The sequence below is a fragment of the Kryptolebias marmoratus genome, linkage group LG10 (assembly GCF_001649575.2).
Source record: "Kryptolebias marmoratus isolate JLee-2015 linkage group LG10, ASM164957v2, whole genome shotgun sequence".
Taxonomy (NCBI): domain Eukaryota; kingdom Metazoa; phylum Chordata; class Actinopteri; order Cyprinodontiformes; family Rivulidae; genus Kryptolebias; species Kryptolebias marmoratus.
Window position 1 is genome coordinate 14,367,147 of NC_051439.1, and position 23,880 is coordinate 14,391,026.

The 23,880-nt window shown below is 40.5% G+C and overlaps 2 protein-coding genes across 2 annotated transcripts; one reads left to right on the forward strand and one right to left on the reverse strand.

The window, feature by feature from the left end:
* LOC108237197 (RAS guanyl-releasing protein 1) lies at positions 1–16,113 on the reverse strand. Its single transcript, XM_017418462.3, has 17 exons — positions 15,705–16,113; positions 15,069–15,247; positions 10,001–10,106; positions 8,625–8,687; positions 8,410–8,541; positions 7,616–7,769; positions 7,336–7,509; positions 6,415–6,531; positions 4,888–5,163; positions 4,404–4,484; positions 3,611–3,715; positions 3,324–3,433; positions 2,830–2,974; positions 2,681–2,717; positions 2,167–2,298; positions 1,219–1,538; positions 1–1,130 (listed from the first exon to the last, which is right to left on the reverse strand). Exons 1-17 carry the CDS (start codon positions 15,974–15,976, stop codon positions 1,008–1,010), a joined length of 2,526 nt encoding a protein of 841 aa, XP_017273951.1. The 5' UTR covers positions 15,977–16,113; the 3' UTR covers positions 1–1,007.
* Positions 16,114–18,756: 2,643 nt separating this feature from the next.
* On the forward strand, positions 18,757–23,205 carry exd1 (exonuclease 3'-5' domain containing 1). Its single transcript, XM_017412293.3, has 11 exons — positions 18,757–19,196; positions 19,279–19,344; positions 19,440–19,473; positions 19,551–19,627; positions 19,716–19,786; positions 19,860–19,946; positions 20,049–20,153; positions 20,229–20,309; positions 20,424–20,567; positions 20,903–21,094; positions 22,184–23,205. The coding sequence occupies exons 1-11, from the start codon at positions 19,067–19,069 to the stop codon at positions 22,862–22,864; spliced, it is 1,668 nt and encodes a 555-aa protein (XP_017267782.1). The 5' UTR covers positions 18,757–19,066; the 3' UTR covers positions 22,865–23,205.
* The last annotated feature ends 675 nt before the right edge of the window (positions 23,206–23,880 follow it).

Genomic DNA, 23,880 nt, shown 5'->3' on the forward strand with positions numbered 1-23,880 from the left:
TAAACGGAATTAACATTATTTATTTGAGCAATAAGAGAACAATACTGAGAAGAGATTAACTTAGACATATCTAAGATGTGTATACGTTGTATTTACAGCACATTATGCACATTACAAAAACATGATTCTTGACTCTCTTTCACAGTACAACACTGCTACAATAGATCACGGCACAATAATAAAAAAAGTTTCATTATGAAGCCAAAAACACACAAGCATAAATAATCCAGTAAAAGTACCACTATGTGTACAAAAAGAACATTTGTCTTATGTGGTTTAAGAGCTGTGTAGTGTTTCAAACAATAAATATTAACAATGAGACGAAAAGGAAAAAAAAAATTACAAAGCAACAACAGTTCTGTAGATGTGAGTGGCCTGATTTTTATTCTCCTCATAAAATAAGTGGCTTCTTATAACTCACCTGTCATATGCTTCCTGAAAACTGTTTTTTTTTTCTCATTGCATCTGTTTTATGTTTAACATAAATATTTAACTGATCAAGAATTGATCAAACCCATCCCGCTGTTTGTTCCAAAAATACTGTGCTTTGTTTAATAAATGATGGCTAATCCTTTTATATAATTTGATTGTAACTACTTTGAATGGCTTCAAAAAGGGTGAGGGACAACCATGTGGGTGGTTTCCTTTCTTTTATAAGATTTTCAGAACATCGAAGGATGTGTTGTTGTTTTTTTTCTTTAAAAACCCACAAAAAGATAAACAGTTTTGCCTGATTTTGAACTGTAGTTGTTCACTTAAAATAATTCATACACAGAAGAATTTTCATAAGTTCATTCATGATGGTGCACTTGTCAGCTTGTCTCGACCTTCTGTGTACCATCAGCACTAAAACACCTCGTTGGTCTTGTGCGTTTCATCCCATGATGTCAAACTGCCACAGTCGTGGCATGCCGATAAGACACTTTTAACTGTCCGTGACCAATAAATAGGAGTTCATACTTTCTGCCATACGGGGGCGGCACCAGTCTCTCTGGAGAACTTTGAGTCTAAGAGGAGGAGTCCTCCTCTACAGGATGGAGAATGTGTCTCCTCAGAAACTCCACCTCCCGCTCTGCTTCTCTGAGTTTCTTGCGTAGTGTGTCGTTAGACTTTTGGAGCCTCAGGTTTTCCTGTAAGAAAAAAAGATTTGTTAGATTTTCATTAAAAACAACAAACATGGAGCCTTTGAGGTCTGTGTAGTGGCGGTCCTGCACTCACTGATTCCAGAGATTCGTAGCTGGGTTTGCTCCCCTCCGCCAGCTCTTTGGGCTTCTGCAAAACGGAGGCTCGGTTTTCCCACTTTGCACAATGTTTCCTCATGGGCACGGGACTCGGGCATGAGGGGAGGGTGGGCGGCACAGGGACTAAAAGAGACGGCTGAGGGCGGCTGGCTTCAGCAGGAGGAGAGGACAGCTGAGGTCCGTCTGTCTGGGTGTAGCTATGAACTCTGATAGGCCTCAGAGTGCAGGTGACCGGGGAGTCTGGACTCCAGTCTTTCCTGACATCTGGTGGGTACGGAAACGGACAGTCTTCTGAACCTGAGGAGGATGTCAAATCAGACAAACTGTTACTCTGTTTTATGCCTTGCTGTCATGTCTCGAAATGAAACAAACACAAAATTACTCGGCTCAGTTTGTCAGAAGTTACAAGAAAAATGTGACGAAAGACGACAAACGATGCATAAACATTGCCCACACATTTTTAGATTGTTTAATGATATGTCAGGCCTTATTAAGTAGGATCGAAAGTTCTTCTGCTCTGAAAATAGTAGCTTTCTTGCAGCAGGTGGGCAGCTTGAGCATTACTGTAAGTGAAACCGTTATTAACAGCTGGAGGGAAATCACCCTGACGGCAAACATCGAGATCCGGAGTTGTTGTTTTTTTTCTCAGTTGTGGGCAAACGTAAATGTAAATAATCTAAACTGTGACTTTTAGCCTTTTCTGCTTCTTTAACTGTGGCTGACAGTGATTTCAAGAAATGGCATTGTTTCTGGAAAGACAAAAAACTTTCAACCACCAGATGGCACAGCTCACAGAACTTAAGTCTCATGGTTTTTACCATGAGGCCTACATCAGGTGAGACTCTTGTCGTGTTGTTGTGATTATGTGACAACTGTCAATGAACTACTGAAAGAATAAGTGTGCTTATGCTGGGAAACAACCCACCATCTGAGGTTCCTGTGGTGACAGGCGTGGAGCTCAGCGTCGGACTGTCGATAGCGTTGGTCACTTTGGTGTTCTTCTTGCACTCGAACGCCACCTGATCCTTGCACAGCTTGTGACAGTTCATGCCGCAGTCTGTGCAGGTCAAAAGAATGCAACAAGTCACGACAGGAACTCAAGAAACTCGGGAGCTCAACGTCAACAAACTGACTTCCCGCTTCCCTTTGAACACGACCTGTTCTGCAAATGCAACTCGCAGACCTGTGCAAGCTCAAGCAAACAAATAAGTTTTTAGATCTTTTGAAGGACGGGGGAGGGGGAAATCTGTGGCTCTGAGTGCAGACTCTTTGTTTTTTCCCCCCCCTGCGCTGTAGGGTTCAGTTTGCATTATGAAACTCCGAAAAACCACACTCCACATCACCTGCTCTCCACTACAGAGTGCATTTACCTTCTTGCTTCTGAACATGACACTTACACAGAGATGGGCATGGCAAAGATAGCTGTGTACGATAATTACCTCTGCATCTGTAGCCTTGCTTGATAACACCCCACAACTGCGAAAAGAACGTGAGAAAAACACATTTTACATAACTGAATCTTAAACTGAAAGTAAAACCCAGGTTGCATCGGAATAAACATAGTTTGGATAGCAATGGGTTCACTTACAAACCCTGAGCAGTTATCACAGAAGGTGGGTTTCATGTAAGTAGTTTCCTGGAAGTTGTGGACAAAACCTAAACCCAGTTTGGAGCAGATAACACTGGCCCGCATGAAATAAGCCGTGATCTCTTCTCTGCTCACGAGTCCTTCCCTTAACAAACACAAAAACATAATATAAACTCAGACCTTTTACATAAAAACAATGCTGTGAATGACAGACATTTCCAGAATTCTTTGTTCTGATTTACTAATATCTACACCCACTTATATTTCTTCTGTGCTGAACACTTTAGCATTTTGTCGCCGTGTATTGTTAAACACTATAACGTCAGCTGTGCTGGTTTTCCTGTGAGTATTTAGAGACGGCTTTCTGGTTCCTTCTGCAGCTATTTTATGTTTCCTGTTGCTATGTTCATTACTAGAAATACCACTTTTGCTTCCTCCCCTCTGAGGTCACAAGCAAGCGAAAAGCGAGTGTGTGTGGCCCGTCAAATACCCACTTTTCTTTGTCCATGACACAAAAGGAAAAAGGAAAGCTCGCTGCAATTTTCTTAAACTCTTCTTGGGAAATAAAGCCGTTCTCATCGTGATCGTAGTTCTTAAACACGGACTGTGGAAGACAAAGAAAAAAAAAGCGCCATTTGTTACTCAACTATTAGAGAACAATAGCTCCAAGAGCAGACTGACAAAATGGCTACATGCATAATGACAGGTATAACTGTTGATTACGTAACGGCATTATTGAGTGTGCTATGCGGAGGCTACACTTGAAAAGGGAAGCACTTACATCAACCATCCTCTGCACATGTTTGCTGATGGTTCGGGGGTCGGGTTTAGGAGCTACTCCTGATGTCCAGTCCACACAAACCGGAGGTCTGGAAGGGGTGGCTGGCTAAAAAACCCCAAAAAACAGCAAAAATGTCATTATTTAAACTATATTTCACTACATATTTGCACAAGCTGATTAAAAATTAAGCATCATTGTTAACAATTATAGCAGAGTCAGCAGCTGTTATTTTTAATAAACAACAAAATAACAAGCAAGACACCGTTAAAAAAATAATCTAAAAATATTTAAACTTATTTATAAACCACACTAATATTGAGTGTTGTGGATAATATAAAAAATAGAGCCACTTATTATATAAATTGTTTTTAATGAACCAGGAAGCTGTTTGCATGTTTCCATTTTACATGTGAAGCTAAGCTAACCTGCTGCTAACAAATTATACATAAAATGTCACTAGATCAGCTAAGCTTTTTGCAAAGCAACAAAAAAGCATTCTCCTTGCTCAAGTAAGGTGTAGTGAACGAAACACCATCCACCTACGCCCAAACTATGGGCAAGAGATCACTCTGTCCCTTTCGGACCATCTTGAAGTCTCTTCGGATAGAAATTTATTCCAGTAAAAATTACACGATTCTTATCTTTCATTGATTTAACTCTAATTAAACACGAAATTGCAAAGAGTAGATTTGCCTAGCCACTTGTGCTGTCCTCTAGCTTCTAAAACCCTTATGCTAAAAGTTGTTTTTTTTTAAATTAGGAGGCATCTTTAAAGCATGGTTCCATCACTCACAGGCGCTTTACAGTTCTTGGGTTCCCGTGCGTAAGACAGTTCGTAAATCTCGTCCTCAGTGTAGTAAAGGTCCAAGGACAGCTGCAGGAGAGAATAACATCAACACATGAGAGGTAAACAGAAAAACAGAATGAGCTGTCCGTGTCCCGTGATTTCTCCTTGAAACATGTTTTGATGAGAGCAAATCCAGCTTGCGGGACAATTGTTATCTCCCATGGACATTCTGTCCTTTTAAGTATGATTATAACACCGCAATGAGAAAACAGAACAATACAGCAATCTGAACTCTCATTCACATTCAGTTTGTTACCCACACACTCATAGATCACAGACTCTCATCACACCCACGCAAGACAGTCTACATACTGTAATGTGCTCATTTGCATTTATGTATGTGTTTACAATTTGGCAAATCAGATTAAGCTACATAAGACATCACTACACGAGAGTCAGAATACGAACGTTTCCTTGAAAAGTTTACTACCGTCAAGAGATGAACCAGGTCCTTGTTTGCGTCCAGGTTGGGCCGAATCTGCTGGAGCTGGATCAGCTCATTGATGTGATTGTAGAGCGCCTGCAGCTTCTGGATGTTCACCTTGTTGTCTTCCACGTAGTCTGACATCGCCTCGTTGACCGAAATCAGGTCTTTCAGGTGGACACCAAGGATGGGAATTTTAAAACCTGTACACCTGCTGAAAGCTTGCCTGTAGTTGTCAAAGTTTCTGCAGGAGGACAGCAGGTCTGTCATCTCATTCAGGACCTGGGGAATACATACAAAACAAAAACACTGAACCCTGACTCTTAACCCTCCCATGGCCTTCAGGTCAAACTGGATATCATAAGGGTTGGTTAAAGGACAAGCTAACTTAAAATGCCATCATTTTAATTTTGTTGGTCCACTAGAAAACATTTAACATAGCGTTATGACTGAAAAGGTGAATTTTCTTATTGCTGCAGCTCTTCTAGTCAATATGCTGAATTTGAGTCTTTGTCTTATTAAATTTTCTTGGTCCAAGTCTACTCAGATTTTTATTTAAAACTGAAATGCCAAGCAATTGCTCATGTCTTTGGTGCTGCCTTTCATGCTGTCAATCATCCTCTTGCAGTGCCTGGCATGGGTTGGTATTAAGGACTCAGCTCTGAATTTAGGTTTAATTTATTTATATTTCATGTTTCTCAAGCATAACATTTGCCACCAGTCCTAATAACCATAAGCCCTCAGTGGTTCAGCAAAGTTGTGGTGTACCTCAGGGATCTCTTTTTGGCCCTTTTTGATTCTCAATTCTTGCTGATTTCAATTTTGACAATACATCGAACAATACCACCCCTGCTGTTGGGAAACTAGGAGTAATGCAGTATTTAAATCTAAACTCAGTTTTGATGCTTTGTTCAGTCTTGTTTTTTCAGCTGACAATCAAAAATCAGTTCATTTTTTTCAAACTGCTGACTTAAACCAACATCTACATCTTGGCTACCCTCGCCTTGACTACACTTCACACAGCTATCAGTTGGAGCTCCCATCTCCAGTTAGTTAAAAACACTTAAGCTAGACTCATTACTGGGACCAAAGGACACAAAGACCATTTCACCTCCCTGGATTTTTTCACCTACTGAGTTCAAGCACATCAAATCTTTGCCTACCAACAAAACCAAACATAAAATGTCCCTCTTTGTGAGAGCCTTTGGCAATGTCTGACATTTATTGTTAGGGTAAACATGCAAATGCAATGCCACTTTTTATTTGTACTGTACATTCATAAATTCTTGGATTCATGTTGACAAATTTGAAGGAAGGACAGGTAGTTCACAGGGTATATGAGAGCAAAAAGTCTGTCTTTGTCAAATCAGTGCTCTTCTGTTGAGCTGCAGCATCAGAAAAATATAGCTAAAAAACAACCTATAGCGTTGATTTAGAGTTTTGTAACAGTTAAGGCCTTTAAGATGCGCAAAAACGTGTGACGCATTACATTACAGAAAAGTAAAGTATGGTCATGAGATCTTTAACTGTTACCTTGGTGACTTCATTCGGTACATGTGAAGTCGTGTCTTTCAGTCTTGAGATTGAGCTGTGACACAGTCCTCCCACCACTGCCATTAGTGTGTTGTAGTTGTGCATAAGGTGTAGACTCTAGGAGGACACACATACAACCCCCCCCCAAAAAATACCACACATATCAGTCAATTCACACACACAACAACACACACAATTAAATTTGTTCCAGGTAGCCTTGGTTATATAACTCGCAACACTGATGTTGCATAAGCCACTTATGTTGTTGTCTTTTTCTTACTCTGCTCTGATATCTCACTCCTTTTTGGGGGGAGCGTTTTCCGTCTCTTTTCGGTTTTCTAATTTGTGCTGTCACTGAAGCATTATGGTGTGAAATTCGTTTCCACACCCATGGGTTTTGAGGTTGACAGCAATCAGCAACAGCAGTCTGGTGCATTACTGTTAGTGTAAGAGGTCCACCCGGGCACAAGCTCGTCTTGCAGCTCCCTGAGGCCAGTGTTTCACTTCTCAGCAGGACAAGTGCAACTTCATATTGGAACAGTTTTAACAAGCCGGGTCTGACAATGACTACGATCACAATCACTTCTCCTTTTTTCCAAAACAACAAATCCTTCTGTGTTTTGTGCTTAACTTGAGACTCCATTAACTTTCAGATTTAGTAAATATTTCCAACGAGCTATATAGTCGTAACACACATTTACAGTGTGTAAATGATCTCCAAACTATTGTGCAAGTCTAAAACTCTAGTATAAAAGATAGAGGTCAATATGCATTTCTTCTGGAAATGATAGGCCTTTATATAGTTAAATGGTTTATGTTAGCTCAAGCCTGCAAATGAATGCAAAGAGGAAATGTCTTAAGTGTTTTCAAGCTAAGAACAGAAAGTGTCAAATTAGAGGTGGGGGTTAAGTTAACCACTACCTGTGCGACGTGGATAAACTTTGTAAAAACCTCAGCTCTCAGCTGAGCTGTTGGCCGGCTTAGCACCATCAGCTGAACCCACTGGGAAATCCCATTACACAGGGCGATGGAACGCTCCAGCACGGGGATGTCCTTCATGCAGCAGCTTCGGATGTAATTTAGATAGTCTACAAACTGACAAAAAAAAAAAAAAGCAGACAGATGAGCAGACATCCCTGCATGGAAACTGTGAGGCAAATAAATAAAGATGACCTATTTACATACGAGTCCAGATACTCACTGATATTCTACAAAAAGACCTAAATTCCAGGTAGGTAAGATGCTCGGCCAACTCACTGGGCTCCAGGTGATCAAAAAGAAGAGAAACTTTCCTCTTTTTACTGTAGTTAGCTTTGATCTTCTGGCTAGCCTTCCATGATCGTTCCCGTTCTTTTCTAAAACACCCCATAAAACACAGCACACACACATCAGGAAGGCTTAAACAACAATGGTAACCTTACAAACAGAAAAATTAACTCTTTAGATTTCAGTGACGCCTGAATTATTTTGGCTAAACTCTGATTACTGATATGCTTTGTTCAAATAGACACTCAGACAGATTCTACCGCTTGAAACTGTCTAATGCCTGGGATTAAAAGCTTGAAATTTTTTTGTATGAAACCGTTAAAAATCAACAAGCTGGGTCTTCATGTCTCCTTCTTTTTTGCCATGACAGTTTGGCGGCAGAGGTGGGATTTCTTGCATGGTTCTTGCACCCAAGCTGAGGTAAAAATCTATGGCCATAGCAGAAAAAAAGCCTCCCCAACAAAAAAGGGTTGAGAGGGCCTCAGCAGACGTGAGAGCAGAGTCACCGCTGGAACCTCAATCCTACAAGGCAGAAAGCTATAAGCTGAGAAGCTTTATGTGTTGTCAAGCAGCTGCAGGCCTGACTATTTCCACGACAGAAACCAAAAAGTGAAACTGTTTTTCTGTTCACGTCTGCATGCTGGATCGTGACTGATTTCATGACTGCAGTAAAAAAGTCGTGCAGGCCTCGTGTCTCAGTTGGCCAGCTGGTAAGAGATTAACACTTACATCCATTTGGTCTCTAGGAGAGAGCAAAGATGCGCCTGTCCATGTTCTCTGATCAAATCCCGGAACTCATCCAGGCTGTCGGACAAGCTGTGGGGCAATCGGAATATTATCCAGAATTCTTGAATCCAATGCCTGGAAATGAAAAACAACACCAGTAAGACTTATGACAGAAAACCCCAGTTAAATTTATCTCTGTAAATGTTTCACACACTGACTTGATAAGGTAGCATATCCTTTGGCACTCCGTTGGCTGCTCATTGTCCAATGCTGTTTTAAACGTGAGGACTAGTTAAGGAGATAGCTGAACAAAAATATTAACCTGATTAAAATGTGACTTCACAATAAAAATCATACAGGTTTGGAGTAAATGATGAGCATATGGTTGGTTTAACTGCAGGTGTGCTTTCCTACAAATAACTCGTTAATACAAACTAAAACAACTGAACCAAATGGCAAACACATGTGACATTTGGTCATGTGGGAGGAGGCGCCTGTACGAAGCACAACTCTGATGAGAATCACTGAATGAATCATTCTGGTATGCAGAGGAAAGTGAATAACAAAATCCACAATTATTGTCCAAGGCAAGGCATAACAACTGCTAACATGAATTGTTTGGTTTCGGGACTCCAGAGATGTTTTAATAAGGCACAATAATATTATTTATCCACAACTTTGGTCACAATAACCTCCATTTTTCATGAAAATAACCTTTTCCATTGAGTTCATGTACAGTTACCACAAAGCAGCCTCTTATCACACAAATGTGCTTTTATAAATAGCCTGACAGTATGGCTCTCAGCTGGCAGAAATCAGATTGAAATGATGCACACATAAAGGCTAATTGCGTCACGAGAACAGAAGATCCACCTACGCAATCCCAAGGCTAGACTGTGGCGAGGACTGTTAATGGCCCCCCGAGTTTCTTTCTCAATCCTGACCAACAGATTGAATTTGTTTGATCCATCCTTTTGGGTCTTCGGCACAGAGTGAGAGGGTTAAAAATAGCAGAGGGGCCAGGATGACGAGGGCTTGTGTGATCAGGGGCCTCTGTGTTTATATATAGATAATCAGTGGCGGAGGACATTAACACCTGAAGCCTCAAGGCTGCTTGCAGGGACTGTAAGTTCCTCTGACAGGTTGTGACGCCACAACAATGTCCTGAACAGAAGCCTATATTAGAGGTGCTCAACTCTAACCACAAAACGTATGAAAAAATTATGCTTTAAAAGAGACAGTAAAAAGAATGAACTCAAATATTTTAAAAGAGATCATCAGAACGGTAATATAATGTCTGTGCAAGCCTCAGAGTGAAAAAAAGTTACATTGTGAAAGCAGGAATGAATGCAAAATGGGTTAAGGAGGCTAAACGTAGGAGTAAACACAAACTGCCATTCGCCTATCACATTTTACACTGACAACTGAGAGATGCACTGTGAGCCAGCTTGACTGTCCGTTGCCGTTGACAACCAATCGAAAGCAGCAGGGACAGCGATCTGATCCCTTGTTCTGTGTGCAGCTCGAAATTGGCATTGTTTGAATCATGAGGCTGTGCTGTGAAAGCACTTCATAATGGACTGCTGAAGGATATAGACTGATGAGTTTGTCCAGCAGGTCACCAGAGGACATGAGGAGACGGTGCATGGTCAGAGTGACGTTCAGCAGGTGGTTGTTCTTCCTCACGTAACCATCTGTGTCTGCAACAGAAGAAACGTGCCAACAATCGTATTTATCCTCTTTGATTAAAACATAAACACAGAACATGCCATCACTGACATAGGATTTCCTTTCTTTTACCAACCCAGAAGTGACTATAAACCTGTCTCATTATTATACAACTATTATATGATAATGTAATTATAAAGACAGGCATGTTTATATTGAGTCATCTTATGAATGAACTCATTAGGCAGGGTGTTTTGTCAGGTCCAGTGTGAGTTTATATAAATTTAATGAGAACACAGAGTTTATTTTGATGAATAAATGAATGAATGACTTTCTTTACCACATGCTATTTTAAAAAAATATTTATTCCACTGCTGATTTCTTTGTTAATGGGAGTACATTTATTTAGGTTTTAGTGTGGCATTAGCTGAGATTGATTGCCAACACAGTCTACAAGTGCTAACGCATAGTGGAAGATCTTTGTTTAAAACTCTGGCGTCATCTTTTTGAGTCAACTCTGTCTGTCTGGATTTTAATCGCTTTCATAAAGTAATCGATGGACGTACATCTACAACTTATTACCTTTTGAAGTCAATACGATTCAAGATGGCTGCCACAGCTGATCAACCTTAGGTGACACAGAAATATCTCTAACTCAGTCAGGTTTACAGATCTTGAACTAAAGGTTGATGTGTTGATGTGTAGTTGAGGAACAATTCCAACATACTTTGATTATAAAATCTTGGAATACTCTGTTTGATCCTACATAACATTATTTTTAAGGTTTGACCAAAACGGCTATAATTAATTTCTCAACATAAGATGATCTTAGTTAGGGGGTATTTATACATAATCTTCTCTTCCTTGGTTACCTGGGATAATATTAGCCTCGTCATTGACACTCATTAGCTATTAGCTAATTTACCGATACACAATTTTTGTTCATCAAGTTTATGTTCCTAATTCAGTCCTACTTTTTGAATAAAAAAAAAACAAAACAGTAAATGCTTTCTTTAATTTCTCCAAATAATATAAAAAGTGTTTACTTATTCTTGTCTGGCTACTTCCTACCTATTTTTTCTGTCTTTAGATTCATTTTTCTCCATATTACATGATGTAAAATGGTTCTAAAATGACTTCACTATAAAGGATCATAATTCATTTATACTTACATAGAGTTGTTTGTTTTCGCACTGCCTCGATGCGCAACCATCACTGAGCCAAAAATGAATGTTTGCGATTATTCTTTTACATATTTTTAAGATTATAAGTTTAAATACAGCTTAAAGTTTAAATAAACTTTTAATCTTAAAGATCACTTTAAATTAAAAGATAATATGTTAGTTTTAATTTAAAAAAACAGGGTCAAAAATGATATGATCTCCTGAATAAGATAATCAGCCACAGAGCTGCAGAAACAGTTTTTTTTTTCTCCAAAGGATGTCTTTAAAAATAACTTTAAAAAAGTTCTAATTTTAACAAGAAATTACCCATATTTTAGGTTTTACGAAAGAATGCTCAGAAGCCTGGTGCTTTCAACTCCTCATGTTTTTAGCTGAATTTATTGTTAAACTTACATCAAGTTGTATGTTTTTCTGCCTGAGCTGACTTATAGATTTTGTAGCTTAATAATTTACTTTTTAACAATTGGTAGAACTGTAGACAATTCTACTATGTTAATAACTGACTTAAAACTAAACATTTACAATTAAAGGATGGGCTACAGTTCCACTGGAAAGCTCATATTGATGAAGTGATTTGATGGGCTCTATAAAAGTCTTCCCCTTTTTTTGTTCTGTGAACGTTTACAGTGATGCAGGAACTAAATTACCAAATGTGCAGTGAAAACCCACTTGGAGAGGAACACATTTTAACTCTGCGTGAAACCATGACAGAGAATTTCCATCTGTGGAAATGATGCTTTACCCACTTAATTCAACAAGTGATCTCCACAGACCTTTAGTCTGTTCACAGACCCTGGAGCGGAAGATTGACCTTTTCCTCTTATTGTGTGAACCTCTGACACTTGCTTGTGTCACTACCTTTTTCGCTTCCTTTTTTCCTTGCGTGTTCTCAACTTCCCCTGTTCGTGACCAGACCACCTTTCCTCATCGTGGCGGCCTGGCTGTTAACGCTTACAGCTGACATCTTGAGAGAACGATCCCTGTCGGCCACGGCGCAGGGCTAAAACTGCACGCGTGCAAAACTGTGACGCAACCTCCCAAACTAGATCCAACATGTAGCTTCACAAAACTCATTTCACTTCCCAGTTAAAGCGGCGCTTATCGTCGGCAAAACTCGAAACCACCGGGACAGACGGGGAATTAGTGGTTGATCTAAATATGAAGAACCATCGAAACACATAGGGGATTTTTATGTGTGCTTTTCTGCTTCTGCTGTCTGTAGAAACTGAAAATAATGTGCTGAAAATTTGAAAAGCAACAATAGTGAATAAAAGCTTTGCCACTGCCTTGGCACCATCAAGGACATGAGGCATCCGTGGAGCCACTTTTAAACCACATTACCTTGAAAATACCTCAGACGCCATGGCAACATGCTTTCTTATCTTTGTTATCTGTAAGCAACTTGCCACTCCTGCTGCAGCTGACTAATCTCGCTCACCATATATAGACAAGGCTTGTTTCTATTTGCAGCAAGCAGCCGTTGTCATCTAAAGCCTTGTGAATAATAATTACATCATCAGGCCTTAAGAGGAGAAGAATCGACAAATTAAAAAATGCTTTTTTAAATAAAACATAGCTTTGGTGTGCTTTTTAAATTCAAGCTCACCTTGAGAGCATAAATTTGTTTTTCATTTAATCAACACTTTACAGCTTTGAATCAGCTGAACTCAAACTTATGATAGAAGCACAACAGGATGTCATGACTCTCCATCAGGTAAACAATTGCTTCATCCTTCTTTTCACAACATTCCAGCCACTAACACTCCCTGCGCAGGGTTAATTGCAGGAGGAAATCCTTTCTGGAGCGTCGGTTAGTCACTGGAACATTAGGAAAGCTTCCGCCCAGCACGCTGGAACCACATGATACGGCGGGGCGATAAACACTTCAGAGGCCAACGCTCCGCACGCTCGACTTTTAAGGTTATCTCAAACGTTCATCAGCCGCTCTCAACCTGCGCGTCACTTTTCCTTGTTTTGAAAGGGGATATGTGAGTGGATGGTTCTTTTGTTTTGTTTTGGTCAGTCAGATGCAGGAAGATTGATGTTTGTCCGTAATCTGAGCAAAAGTCCTCCATTCTGAACCCGAGCTGCACTGCAGCTTTACAAATGGCAGACTATAACGCAGTGATTATCAACGTTACTAACGGAAACAACAAACCTTTGCAAAAATAAAAATAAAAATCTAAATTTCAAAATCAGTAAAAGATACAAAAAGCCACTAAGGAACTAAACTAAAAAAAATATTCCTATGTTTGAAGCAGTAATCTTAAAATTATGAGTAAATGGTTTACTGGATTGTTAGCTGTAATGTACAAACAGTTAAAATAATGTCAATATGAGCTCTTATAAATTAAAGGCCTGTGGGAGCCATCTTGAATTGTGCTGACTCTAAAGGATAATCACATCTAGAAGCAGATTCCTTAAGGTTTCATTAAATTCCACGCAGTGTTTCACAACATATTTTGCTAACAGAGTTGAATTTACCTAGTTAATGGCAAGTATTTAACCTTGTGCAATGTGTTAGCACTCTGCTCATATGTTTTGGGGATAAGTCTCAGCTACTACTACACAAAATCTTTCTGTAAAACTGACTGTGGCTGCGGCAGCCATTTTAAATCGAGTTGGCTGTAAACATTTATTATTTGTAGATGTACTTCCAGTGATTTGAGTGAAGTATTAAAATTTGTCCAGTGGTTCATGAGGTGTTTTGGTGACAGACTGACACATGGACATGTGCAGAAACAGGCAAAGCAGTAGAATATGGAAACTTACTCTTAGTTAATAAAACCTATAAGGAGAAGTGATCTAAACTGTAATTACCGTATAAGGTTTTTCCGCTCCGAAAAGAGAAACAATCACAGTTTCCCACACACAATAAAAAAGTGGAAGTTACACAAACAGAAAACATTTTACGGGACTAAACTTTTCAAGCTTGTGGCCACTGATTTTACAGATTTCATTGCTGATTTTTATTAGTTTTTTTTTGTTCGTAAAACAGCCCCATGCATTTTGTGAGAGGTGAGCAGCATGGTGCGGAGTGGTGATATCAACGATTGATCCACACCTCACAGCGCTCTGCCTTTCAAAAGGTTGGTCGCCGTCTGAGGGATGCAGTTTTAGGAGGGGGTGACCTTTCAGCTTGGCCGCTTTAAAAAAGGTGGCAGGACTCGTGGACCGTGGGGGGTTACGTGTGATGTTAGCCGAGAAGAACTGTCATTTTACCAAAAGCTATTCAAGGAAAACCCCATTCATAACATTGCACTGACAGACAGATATAATCTTTCGTTGCATGTACAAATCTCATGTTTTGCATACAGTAGTGACATAAAAAGTCATTTACTGTTCAGAGCATGGCCCGGCGCTGATCTGCTGGGTTTTCACTCTTTCTTTAATAAATCTAGCCTGTCATTAGAGCCCACTTCCACTTTTCTACAGATAAATGTAGTTCTCAGATGTCTTTTTTTTAATGTGAAGCCCATCCTAACACTTCTCTGCTTTTGCTGCATTAGCGTAACCAGGCAACGGCCATCTGAAAGCTGTCTCTTCAGAGATACAATCACCAGAACTCTGAGAGCATTCCAGACAACTTGATTGAGCCAATGATCTTTGACTGATCCAACTGCAGCCTACACAATCACTGCTGTGCCATTTTTCCCCCCTTACAAATGAAACACACACACTAAAATAGGCCTTTCTCGCACGCAGCCTCTTGGCACCTTAAAAAGCTTAAACTCCGACACACACTTCTCCACGAGCATGCACCAGAAACACGCCGCATTTTACTCCACGTCAGGCTTTTGGGAGGCTTACCGAAACACTCCAGACAGGCTTGGATTAGCTCGTTCCAGGTTGCCCCCTTGCTGAGGTGTCCCAGAGGCATCACCAGTTTGCCAGGGTTGCTGTGGGACAGGACGGGCTTGTGGAACCTGTTGGGCCGGCCTGGAGGAGAAACTCTTGACTTGTTGGGAGTGCATCCTGGCGTCACCCTCCTGGAGAAACACAATAAGAGTGAAGGGGAGGGACAGGAGAAGGTTTGGTTGTGAAAATCTGCTCTTTTTTTCTTAGATCATAGCGTCTCCAGTTTGACTTGTGGTTTGTTCATTGTTCTCATTTCCTTCCTTTTAATTTAAAATGAAAAAATAAATAAATAAACGCTTGTCACCATCGTGTTTAAAGTCTTTCATCAGTATACAAATAATGAGTTTCCAGTTTTGGGTGTTTTAAGTCGAAGCCCGATGAACCATTCTGACGTGCCCGCGCCAGTTTGTGCGTAAAACACATGGAGAACACTCTAGTTCATGGTTTCGAGCACGAATTCTGAGACATTTGTTCATGTTCATGACTCTCCTAACCGAAGTGATCAGCCCTAATAAGTGCGCATTATTTTCCCAAAAGCCGTGCGTCAGAAACGCGTTCGTCAAAAAAGCAAAAAGGAATCTGACTTACGCGTCCTCTTTCCCCTTCTCGTCCGTCGCGATGCTTTCGTTTTGGTTCTCCTTAGTTTGGCATCCCATGGCGAGGTACTGGGCGACGAGCGGCTGCACCAGGCTGTCCATCTGCGTCCTCCTCGACGGGAGCATCTCATCCCTGTGCTCGGCTCGGTGCGCCTCCGCTCCGCGCGCTCCGCAGCATTGTCTGGGCTCGTCAATGGACGTTACGCAGCTCAGATTCCCCCTGCGCGTCTGTGAGTGGGCGGCCGCGCTGCTGCTGCCGGGCATGTCACTCTCTGTGACTCTGAAGGGGGCTCCGCATCGGTCGAGCTGGCTCCTTTCACTTGCGTCAGACACGTTGGGTTCTTGTGGGTTTATGCGGCAACTTTAGAAGAAGGAACCAGGCGGAAGGCCTGCAAACAAACCAGCTGCTGAGGCTGTTTGACACAGATAATGAGCCACACCAACACATTAAAGGTAGACACTGCAGTGTCTCAAGGCAAGTCAAAATAAAATAAATAAATAAAGAAGTCCAACAATTTTGGCATCTTTATGGTCATATTTGTTGAGTAAAAAATGCAAATAAGCCTCCAGCTGAATGCTTTGTTTACACCGAGTGCGTACCAGCATATTAATAAATCCACACAATATTTTTCTCATAGTTAATGTGCTCTTAAATGAAACATTTGTAAGCAAATTTTATGAAACTTATGAATTTAGGTTTGTTTACCTATATAAACAGCCAGAGTGGCTTCAATGGAAGAGCCATTTAAGATCGAGAAGTCCAACAATTTTGACATCTTTATGCTCAGATTTGTTGAGTAAAATATGCAAATAAGCCTCCAGCTGAATACGTTGTTTACACCGAGTGTGTACCAGCATTTCAGAATTGCATTTCAGTAGCTATACATGAGAAATTATAGGGGAGTAAACGCTTTCAAACAGGACCATTTAATATAGTTCAGAACACCAATTTTTAATGTTTGATCCCATAATTTACTTTGAGTACCTTTTAATGCTGTCCCCTAATGGCTCTTCCACTTTATCTACAAACAGAAACTACGAGCATACTGTGCTACATTTCAAGTGGACAAGTACCCTGCTCTTTGTTTTTTAAAGAGTACTACCACACTATATCCCTGTGCAGCATTAATTATCACTTTAAATTTGTTTCCCAGCCTTTAATGCCCAGTTTCTCCACAAATTTTGTTGCATGAGATGCTTTGTAAGGGACCTTATGTCAATCAGATATAGTTTGCTGCAATAATCGTCTTCTAAGTCAAACGCAGACAAATATCCAGTGATTTTTTTTAAATGCCTGTTTAATTCAGTCTATATAGAGTTAGTATGGAACATGACATGTTGCTGGAGTAAAGAAATAATAATTTTAAGTAATTAAGAAAATAACTTGGCAATTGATAAACATTTACATAAAAAAACAATTCACTCTAAAAAGCTGTGTTGGACTTCCTACTTAACTTTATACAGTCAGAAAATTTAGACCTCTCTGCAGATTTTTGTTATTTTGCACTTTCTTGCTCTAAAACAGATGCAATCAGGCAGGAGTTTAGTCCATCCTTGTGCTTCCCTTATCAAATGAATTCACACGCTCATCACTCACAGTGGCTTTACTCCCAAAAACTCTTGGTGGAGTCAAGCTAAAGGTATTTGTCACAAAGACCTTGTGAGAACTTCTGTTTTTACAGACTGTGCTGTATTTGAAATCAAAGCTCCACCCGTGCCGTGGTGGCTCCTTGATTTAGGTCCATTCTGGAAAGTTTTAGCGATGGGATTCCTCCTTTGCTTCACTAAAACGTTCTGTTTGTTCAGTCTGTAGAGCAGGAAAGGGTGGATCTTCCTTTAAAGATAAAAGAGGCTGCAGGTTCCATTATGGCGTTCCATTGCTGTGCTGTAGGTGGTCGACAGAGGATGTTTCCTGAAGTCTTCAGCTTCAGTGACCTGCAGAGTTTTATCTTTTGATAGATTCAGATGGTTGGTTAGAAACTGGCAAAACATTTATTTTATTTTACTAGTTATTACATTTTAAGGCATTTAGACATATTTTGAAACTGGAAGAACATTAAAAGACCTCAGAGCTAGTTACTGAATCAATTATTTATTTGCTTTAATGTTTTACCTTAAGTTCAGAGCCTCAAAGGTTTTAAGCCCTTAGAAGTCTTTGATTGTGACTTCAGGTACAGTGCTGAGACATGGAAATAGTCTTGAAATGCAGGTTTTTCAGTATGATTTAATATTTCCAAAATGAATGGTGTTTTCACCTTTCACTTGTGTTTAATTGAGGTGTTCTCAGGAGGAGCATCCTTAATTGATCAGGTGTCTCCATGCTTTCTGTTTTCAGGTGACCAACAGTTTAGGTTCATGTTTCCAATGGCAAAGTGAAGTAATGAGAAGCTATGTTTACAGCTGGGTGATTTGTTAGAAGATAGCAATCTGTACCTTTTTCTGTCACTGCTGATCTTTTTGATGCCTTAAGTCTGCCCCCATGTGGCATCTAAAAAGATTTCTTTTTTCTAATATTGTAGCCCTGTTTAATGAAAATGTAATGCTTAAATAAAAAAATAGTAAGCAAGGAATGACAAAAGTGCACTAATTTATTGTTCCTGTCATTGAGAACTATGCTCTCCCTTCACAGAAAAAGGGAAAACATTGTGGCTTTGGTGTCTGAAACAAATAATGTTAGATTTTGATGCACATAATATCATACAAAATTGTAAATTGTAAATTGGCAGTGGCGTGCATAAATATGCCACAGAAACTTCTGTAATAATGGAGAACCGTTTATTGTTTTTAGTTGCTTACTTAGCATTGATCTTTAGCTTGTATCTTTTCAGTTTTAAACAGAAGAATAATACCTTTGTTAGTTAAACTGGCCTGAACTATACTTGATACTATTCTTTAAAAAATACTAATCTTAATTTCATAAATGCCACTGCTGCCTGAAACCCTCCATAAATCCACTAGGGGGCACTAAAGAAAAACCGGTTTCTGATTGGTGCTTTCAAAGCCATGAAAACATTTACACTCCCGCTTTGTTTGGACAGTTACTACTGTCCAATCCGACCCTCAATCTTCAAGCGACATAAGCTAGACATTTTGAAAGTTTGTAGACATATATGTGCAGCATATCAATAACAGAACTTCGTATTTGTCTTCAAGTTTCGAGTTTTTCCTCCACAGTATTTATTTACAATCGACATGAACGTCGAATCTATAAGTTACAGAGAGTCTTTGAACGCAGCGCCCTGAAAGCTAAAGTCCATGGCTACGGCAAGCAAACGTTACTTGCTAACGTTACTTCTCTTTGTGAGAGACAGAGAATATTAAAAGCAGAGTAAAAACTAGAGGTTTAGTTTTAAAATGGTTGTGGATGACGTTCACTTCACGACTCTCTTGAAAGGAAAACGCATCAAACTGACGCTGAAGGGTTCGACTTTTCTGGGGGTCGTTCAACGTATCAACCCAAACAAGACGCTAGTTTTGGCGGACGGTCAGCAGTTTAGCATAGCGCATAATTCAGTATTTTTAGTGCACATAACAGTAAAGTAACACTTCGAAAACTTTTGTTACAGTTAGTGGCAGAAATGGACGCAAAATTCCTGGAACCAAGCTGTTTTTTGGTCATGAGATTCTGAATGGTAAGCACCTTTTTGAACAAGTCACGTAATGGTTTAGTGGTGTTAGCATTAGCATCTAACGTGATTCTTTTGTTGTTGTTGATTTAACTCTAAAGTTGAATTCGCTGACGAAGCAAGTGGTGGCTCTGGGTGAGTAAGCTAAACAATAATCTTTACAGTCATTACATTGATGCTTGGAAGTAGATTGTAATGAGAAACGTGTGCAGAAACATTCATCACTGCGGATCTGAGGAGCGGCTGAACTTGGAGAAATTTCAGCCGTACAGGAAGCCAACCACGCTGGGTGAGATTAATTACAAAGAAAAGGGTACTGGTTTTGCTCGCTTTGAAGGAAAGCTGTTATTCCCCTTTGAGAGGTTTCTTTCCTGCAGGTGATGAAGATGAAGAGGAGGCTGTCGACTTTGTAGTCGTTAATGAGTTTCATCAGAAGTTTGGACCTGCTGTAAGTGGGATTTGACACACATTTTGAGCTACATGAATCAGCTGGATGCTAAGACTCAGTGGTTGTCCTTTAGGTGGCCCACATCAAAAAGCTCCATGTAATCGGCGTGGGAGGTGAAGGAGTTGAGATACACAAAAATGGAAGATTGTGCTGGCTGCAGGTGAGTTATTTTTATTTATTTTTATTTTTTCCAGATTGGCTCTTTTTTTCTTTCCTGCTTTATCAAAAAACAATGAATAACAAAATTATTTTTGCTCGTTAGATTGCTACTAAGCACAGGGTGTACTTGTTTGACATCCTGTTACTTGGACCGAGGGCGTTTAAGAATGGTCTCTCGATGATCCTGGGAAGTAAACACATATTAAAGGTGAGCATCATGAACACTTGAAATCCTGCTTAGTCACAGTGATGATTAATGTACCTTACCATCTATTTGTTACAGGTCATTCATGACTGCAGAGCCATCGCTGGATGTCTGTTTGCTCAGTTTGGAGTGCAACTAACCAATGTTTTTGACACTCAGGTGGGTGTACTGCCTGCATCGTTACCTTTTTTCACAAGTCTGCATGAGTCAGCTTTCGGCTTCGCGTGTCCCTGAACTTATGTACGTTTTATTTTTATTTCTTTCTGCTTTAAGGTGGCAGATGTCATGTGCTTCTACTCAGAGACTGGAGGATTCCTTCCTGACAGAGTCAGCACTCTCCAGGAGGTGGTGAGCCTTCATCTGAAGGTGCCCTCCTCCAGGCTCTCCTCTCTTCAGATAAAGTCGCAGCTCACCAAGGTACATGTAGACAAGAAATGCTAGTTCGCATTACTGATCTGGGGCAATTAGAGGACATGTACACACTCGTGGCTCTTTATTGTGTTCTCCAAACCGTGGCACATTGCCACGCTGTCGGACAAATTCATTGCAATTAGGTGTGCGTGGTTTTGCAACTATAATTTTACACGTATCAGGCACATCAAATTACATCTAAAAACTCTACGTTTACAACCAGAACATTTTATTGTCACAAGATGATCAGTATTATTCACTCTAACATGTCAGTGATTTTAATTTTGGAGTATATTAGTGCGTTTGCACGTCCTGTAATAACTTATAGGTAATGTTTGTAGGAAGAAAAGGAGATGTGGTACAAACGGCCTTGCCCTGTGCCGTTGCTGAAGGTGATGGCTTTGTCAGTAATTCATCTACAGCCTCTGAGAGTAGCGCTGCTGGACACATTCATGAATGACTATATGACCTTGGTGGATTCCTACCTTAACAACACCTACTATGAACCAGATGGACTGGAGCATATCACTATGGTGAGTAAATGAGAAACCAGTATAGCTTTAATGAGAAACCTGTAATTAGACCAGAAATTCCTGCATTACCAGGCTGTAGTCTGCAGTGTAATACTACAATTTCCTGCCCAATTTGTCTTTGAAAATAATTGTCAGTGGAGCAACAGACTTTTCTCCATTCATCTGACTACAACTAAACATGTTGGCCTCATGTTTTACTGAGAACTTTGAGCACCCTGCGCTGTTTGAAGCTTCTCCTCCACACAGATCTGGAGACAGCGAATCTACAGGGAGGGAAAAATACTGATGCAAGTCTGCACTTGTCTGGATAACAAAACCGTTGCAATCTAAAAGCCAATTTTCTCCTTTCACACCGCCTGTTCAGCAGGCTTACGCACGTAGCAGACGAGTAGTTTTTGCAGATTTCATTATCAGCTGGCGCACTGCATTTTACACAGTTTAAGTGCGCGTGGAAAGTTTACGTCAAGCATGGCTGCAAAATGAGATGCCACAGTGCTGGCAGAAGTTATGCACGGCTTTCACTGTTCATCGGCCATCATGGCATTCCTTAGTTAATGGACCATTTCAAACCTCAGGTTTAGTATTTAACCATAACCTTGATGAGTTTTCAGTAATCAGCTGCATTCTCTGTGAAGTCCTTGAATACTGTGAATAAGCAAGATTGTTGTAAAAAAAAAAGGCTAAAAAAATATATAAAAAGGATCAACACTATAGTATTGTATGTTTAACATGCTGGAGAACAGGTGCTCATGTTGATAGTTGTCCATATTGCTTACATCAGTCAGTAATGAATACAAACATTTTTCTTTTTTTCTTTTTTTTTCCACCCTGATTTGGCAAAACAAAATTGTTTACAGTCAATTCACATTTGCCAGCAGGCTGTTTGCACAGATCTCTACAGATCCAAACAAGTCTTTTATTATGTTTGTACTTTAAGATCCTTGTCATGGGTTTAACAGAACTATTGTCTGTGGATTTTATAATAAACAGAATGCAGTCAGGATCTGGCTTTTTTTTTTTTTTTTTAGTGTCAGCAATGCAAAACCATTCAGAGAAGCGAGTAAGTCTCCCATCTGTCTGCATCTACAGGAAAGTGTGCTGGACTTGCCCAAAGAGCTCAGGCAGCTGGATGAAATGCGTCTTGAGCGGCAGGAGTGGGCTAGTAGACACTATCCTGTCACAGAACGCGGCCTGCTGGCTCGCTTCAACCCACACCCTCAGTCAGAATCCCAGACCTCACCTGCTGGAGAGGACCACACCAATACTCTGCCTGACGCCTCCAACCCTGCAGCTGCTGATCCACCTTCAGCACCACAAACTGACCCTCTTCTTAACCAGCAAACCACAAGCATTTCAAGTACCACCAGCATGCCTACTGTGGGTGTCCCCACCTCGTCCAACCCACCAGCTGAGTCACTGTCCTCAGCCAGAATGTTCAACAATGAGAAAGACATGCCTGTGACAAGACCTCCCCCTGAAGGTGTGGACAAAGGATTCACAGGGGTACAAATGAATGGAATGGGAAGAGGATGGCTGTTGGGGAAAGACCAGTCATCTTTGCCGACCTTACCGTCTATCGCACGAGGTTTCCTTTTTAAAAGTCTAGACAGGCTGGAGATGGCTCCTAGAGCTACTAGCCAAGTACTTAACCAAGAAGAAAAAACCCAACCTGGATGTCATGATAAGGAGCTGCCGAAGGACACATGTGGTTCAACTCCTCAGCCCCTCTCATCCTCACTGATCCAGTCATTTCGGTCCTTCAGATGTTAAAGGACAAGTGTCAGCCCACAGGGAGCCACCTTAAATACAGCTGTTGGTACACATTTTGTAATTGTCTACAGTGACCAGTAGGTGGCAGTAAATGCTCTTCTTTTGTAAAAGCTTCATGTCAAACGTTTGTCAGACATGAATGAGGTTTGGGCATAAAAGATGCTTTGGCTTCGTGGTTTACTGAAGTTTTAAACTGATTTTGTGTTTGTGGTTTAAAAGCAATCCTGTGTTCCTTTTATTGAAGCGGTAATTAATGGCGTTCTGAGTATCCATGTAAATGAAGAAGAAAAGCTTTTGAATCTGAAGCAAAAATAAATGTTGGATATTTTTAGCATACAGTTTGGGCTTTGATTGTCTCTAACAGCCAAGTAATGAAAGCTTTGGCCTGTGGAAGAACAAAACACACACAACCAATAACACATCCATTAAGACATAATGTGCTTGACAACCTGTGCAGCTTGGTTTCTGTGTTGCAGGTAATTAATCGTCGGAGGTAGGAACAGGCATTGATGGGTCGACTGCTAATTGAGAAAAAACATTGTTAGCTGACACTTTAATTGATTACTGATGTCTAAAAAAACCCACAAGACTTGGCACAGCTGAGCAGCTCTCCTCTCCCGCTTCACTCTTTGGCGCAGTGCTGTGTAATTGATCACAGGTGGCAAGCACCTGCCGCCCTCTACAAAAGCTGATCTTTTCCAATTAATTTGCAGCTTGAGATGCCACAGATTTTGCATAGAGGCACTGCATGAGTCTTATTTGCCTAGATCATCAGAGATCAAGGCACGACCACGACGACATACATCCTGCAGCATAAATGGGACTCTTGTGTAATCCCACCTTTTAACAATGGGTCTCCGCATACTGAGGCTCGGGGCCTTCCCGTTGCTTTTAAACTGAAAGCTCGAAAAAGATAACGTGAGGTTTTAATTAATTGGGAGGCAGCCTGTTTTAAAGCCTTGCATCTGCCTTGGCAACCAGCTCTACCTCAGCCTCTGTTAAACACAAGCAGGGTG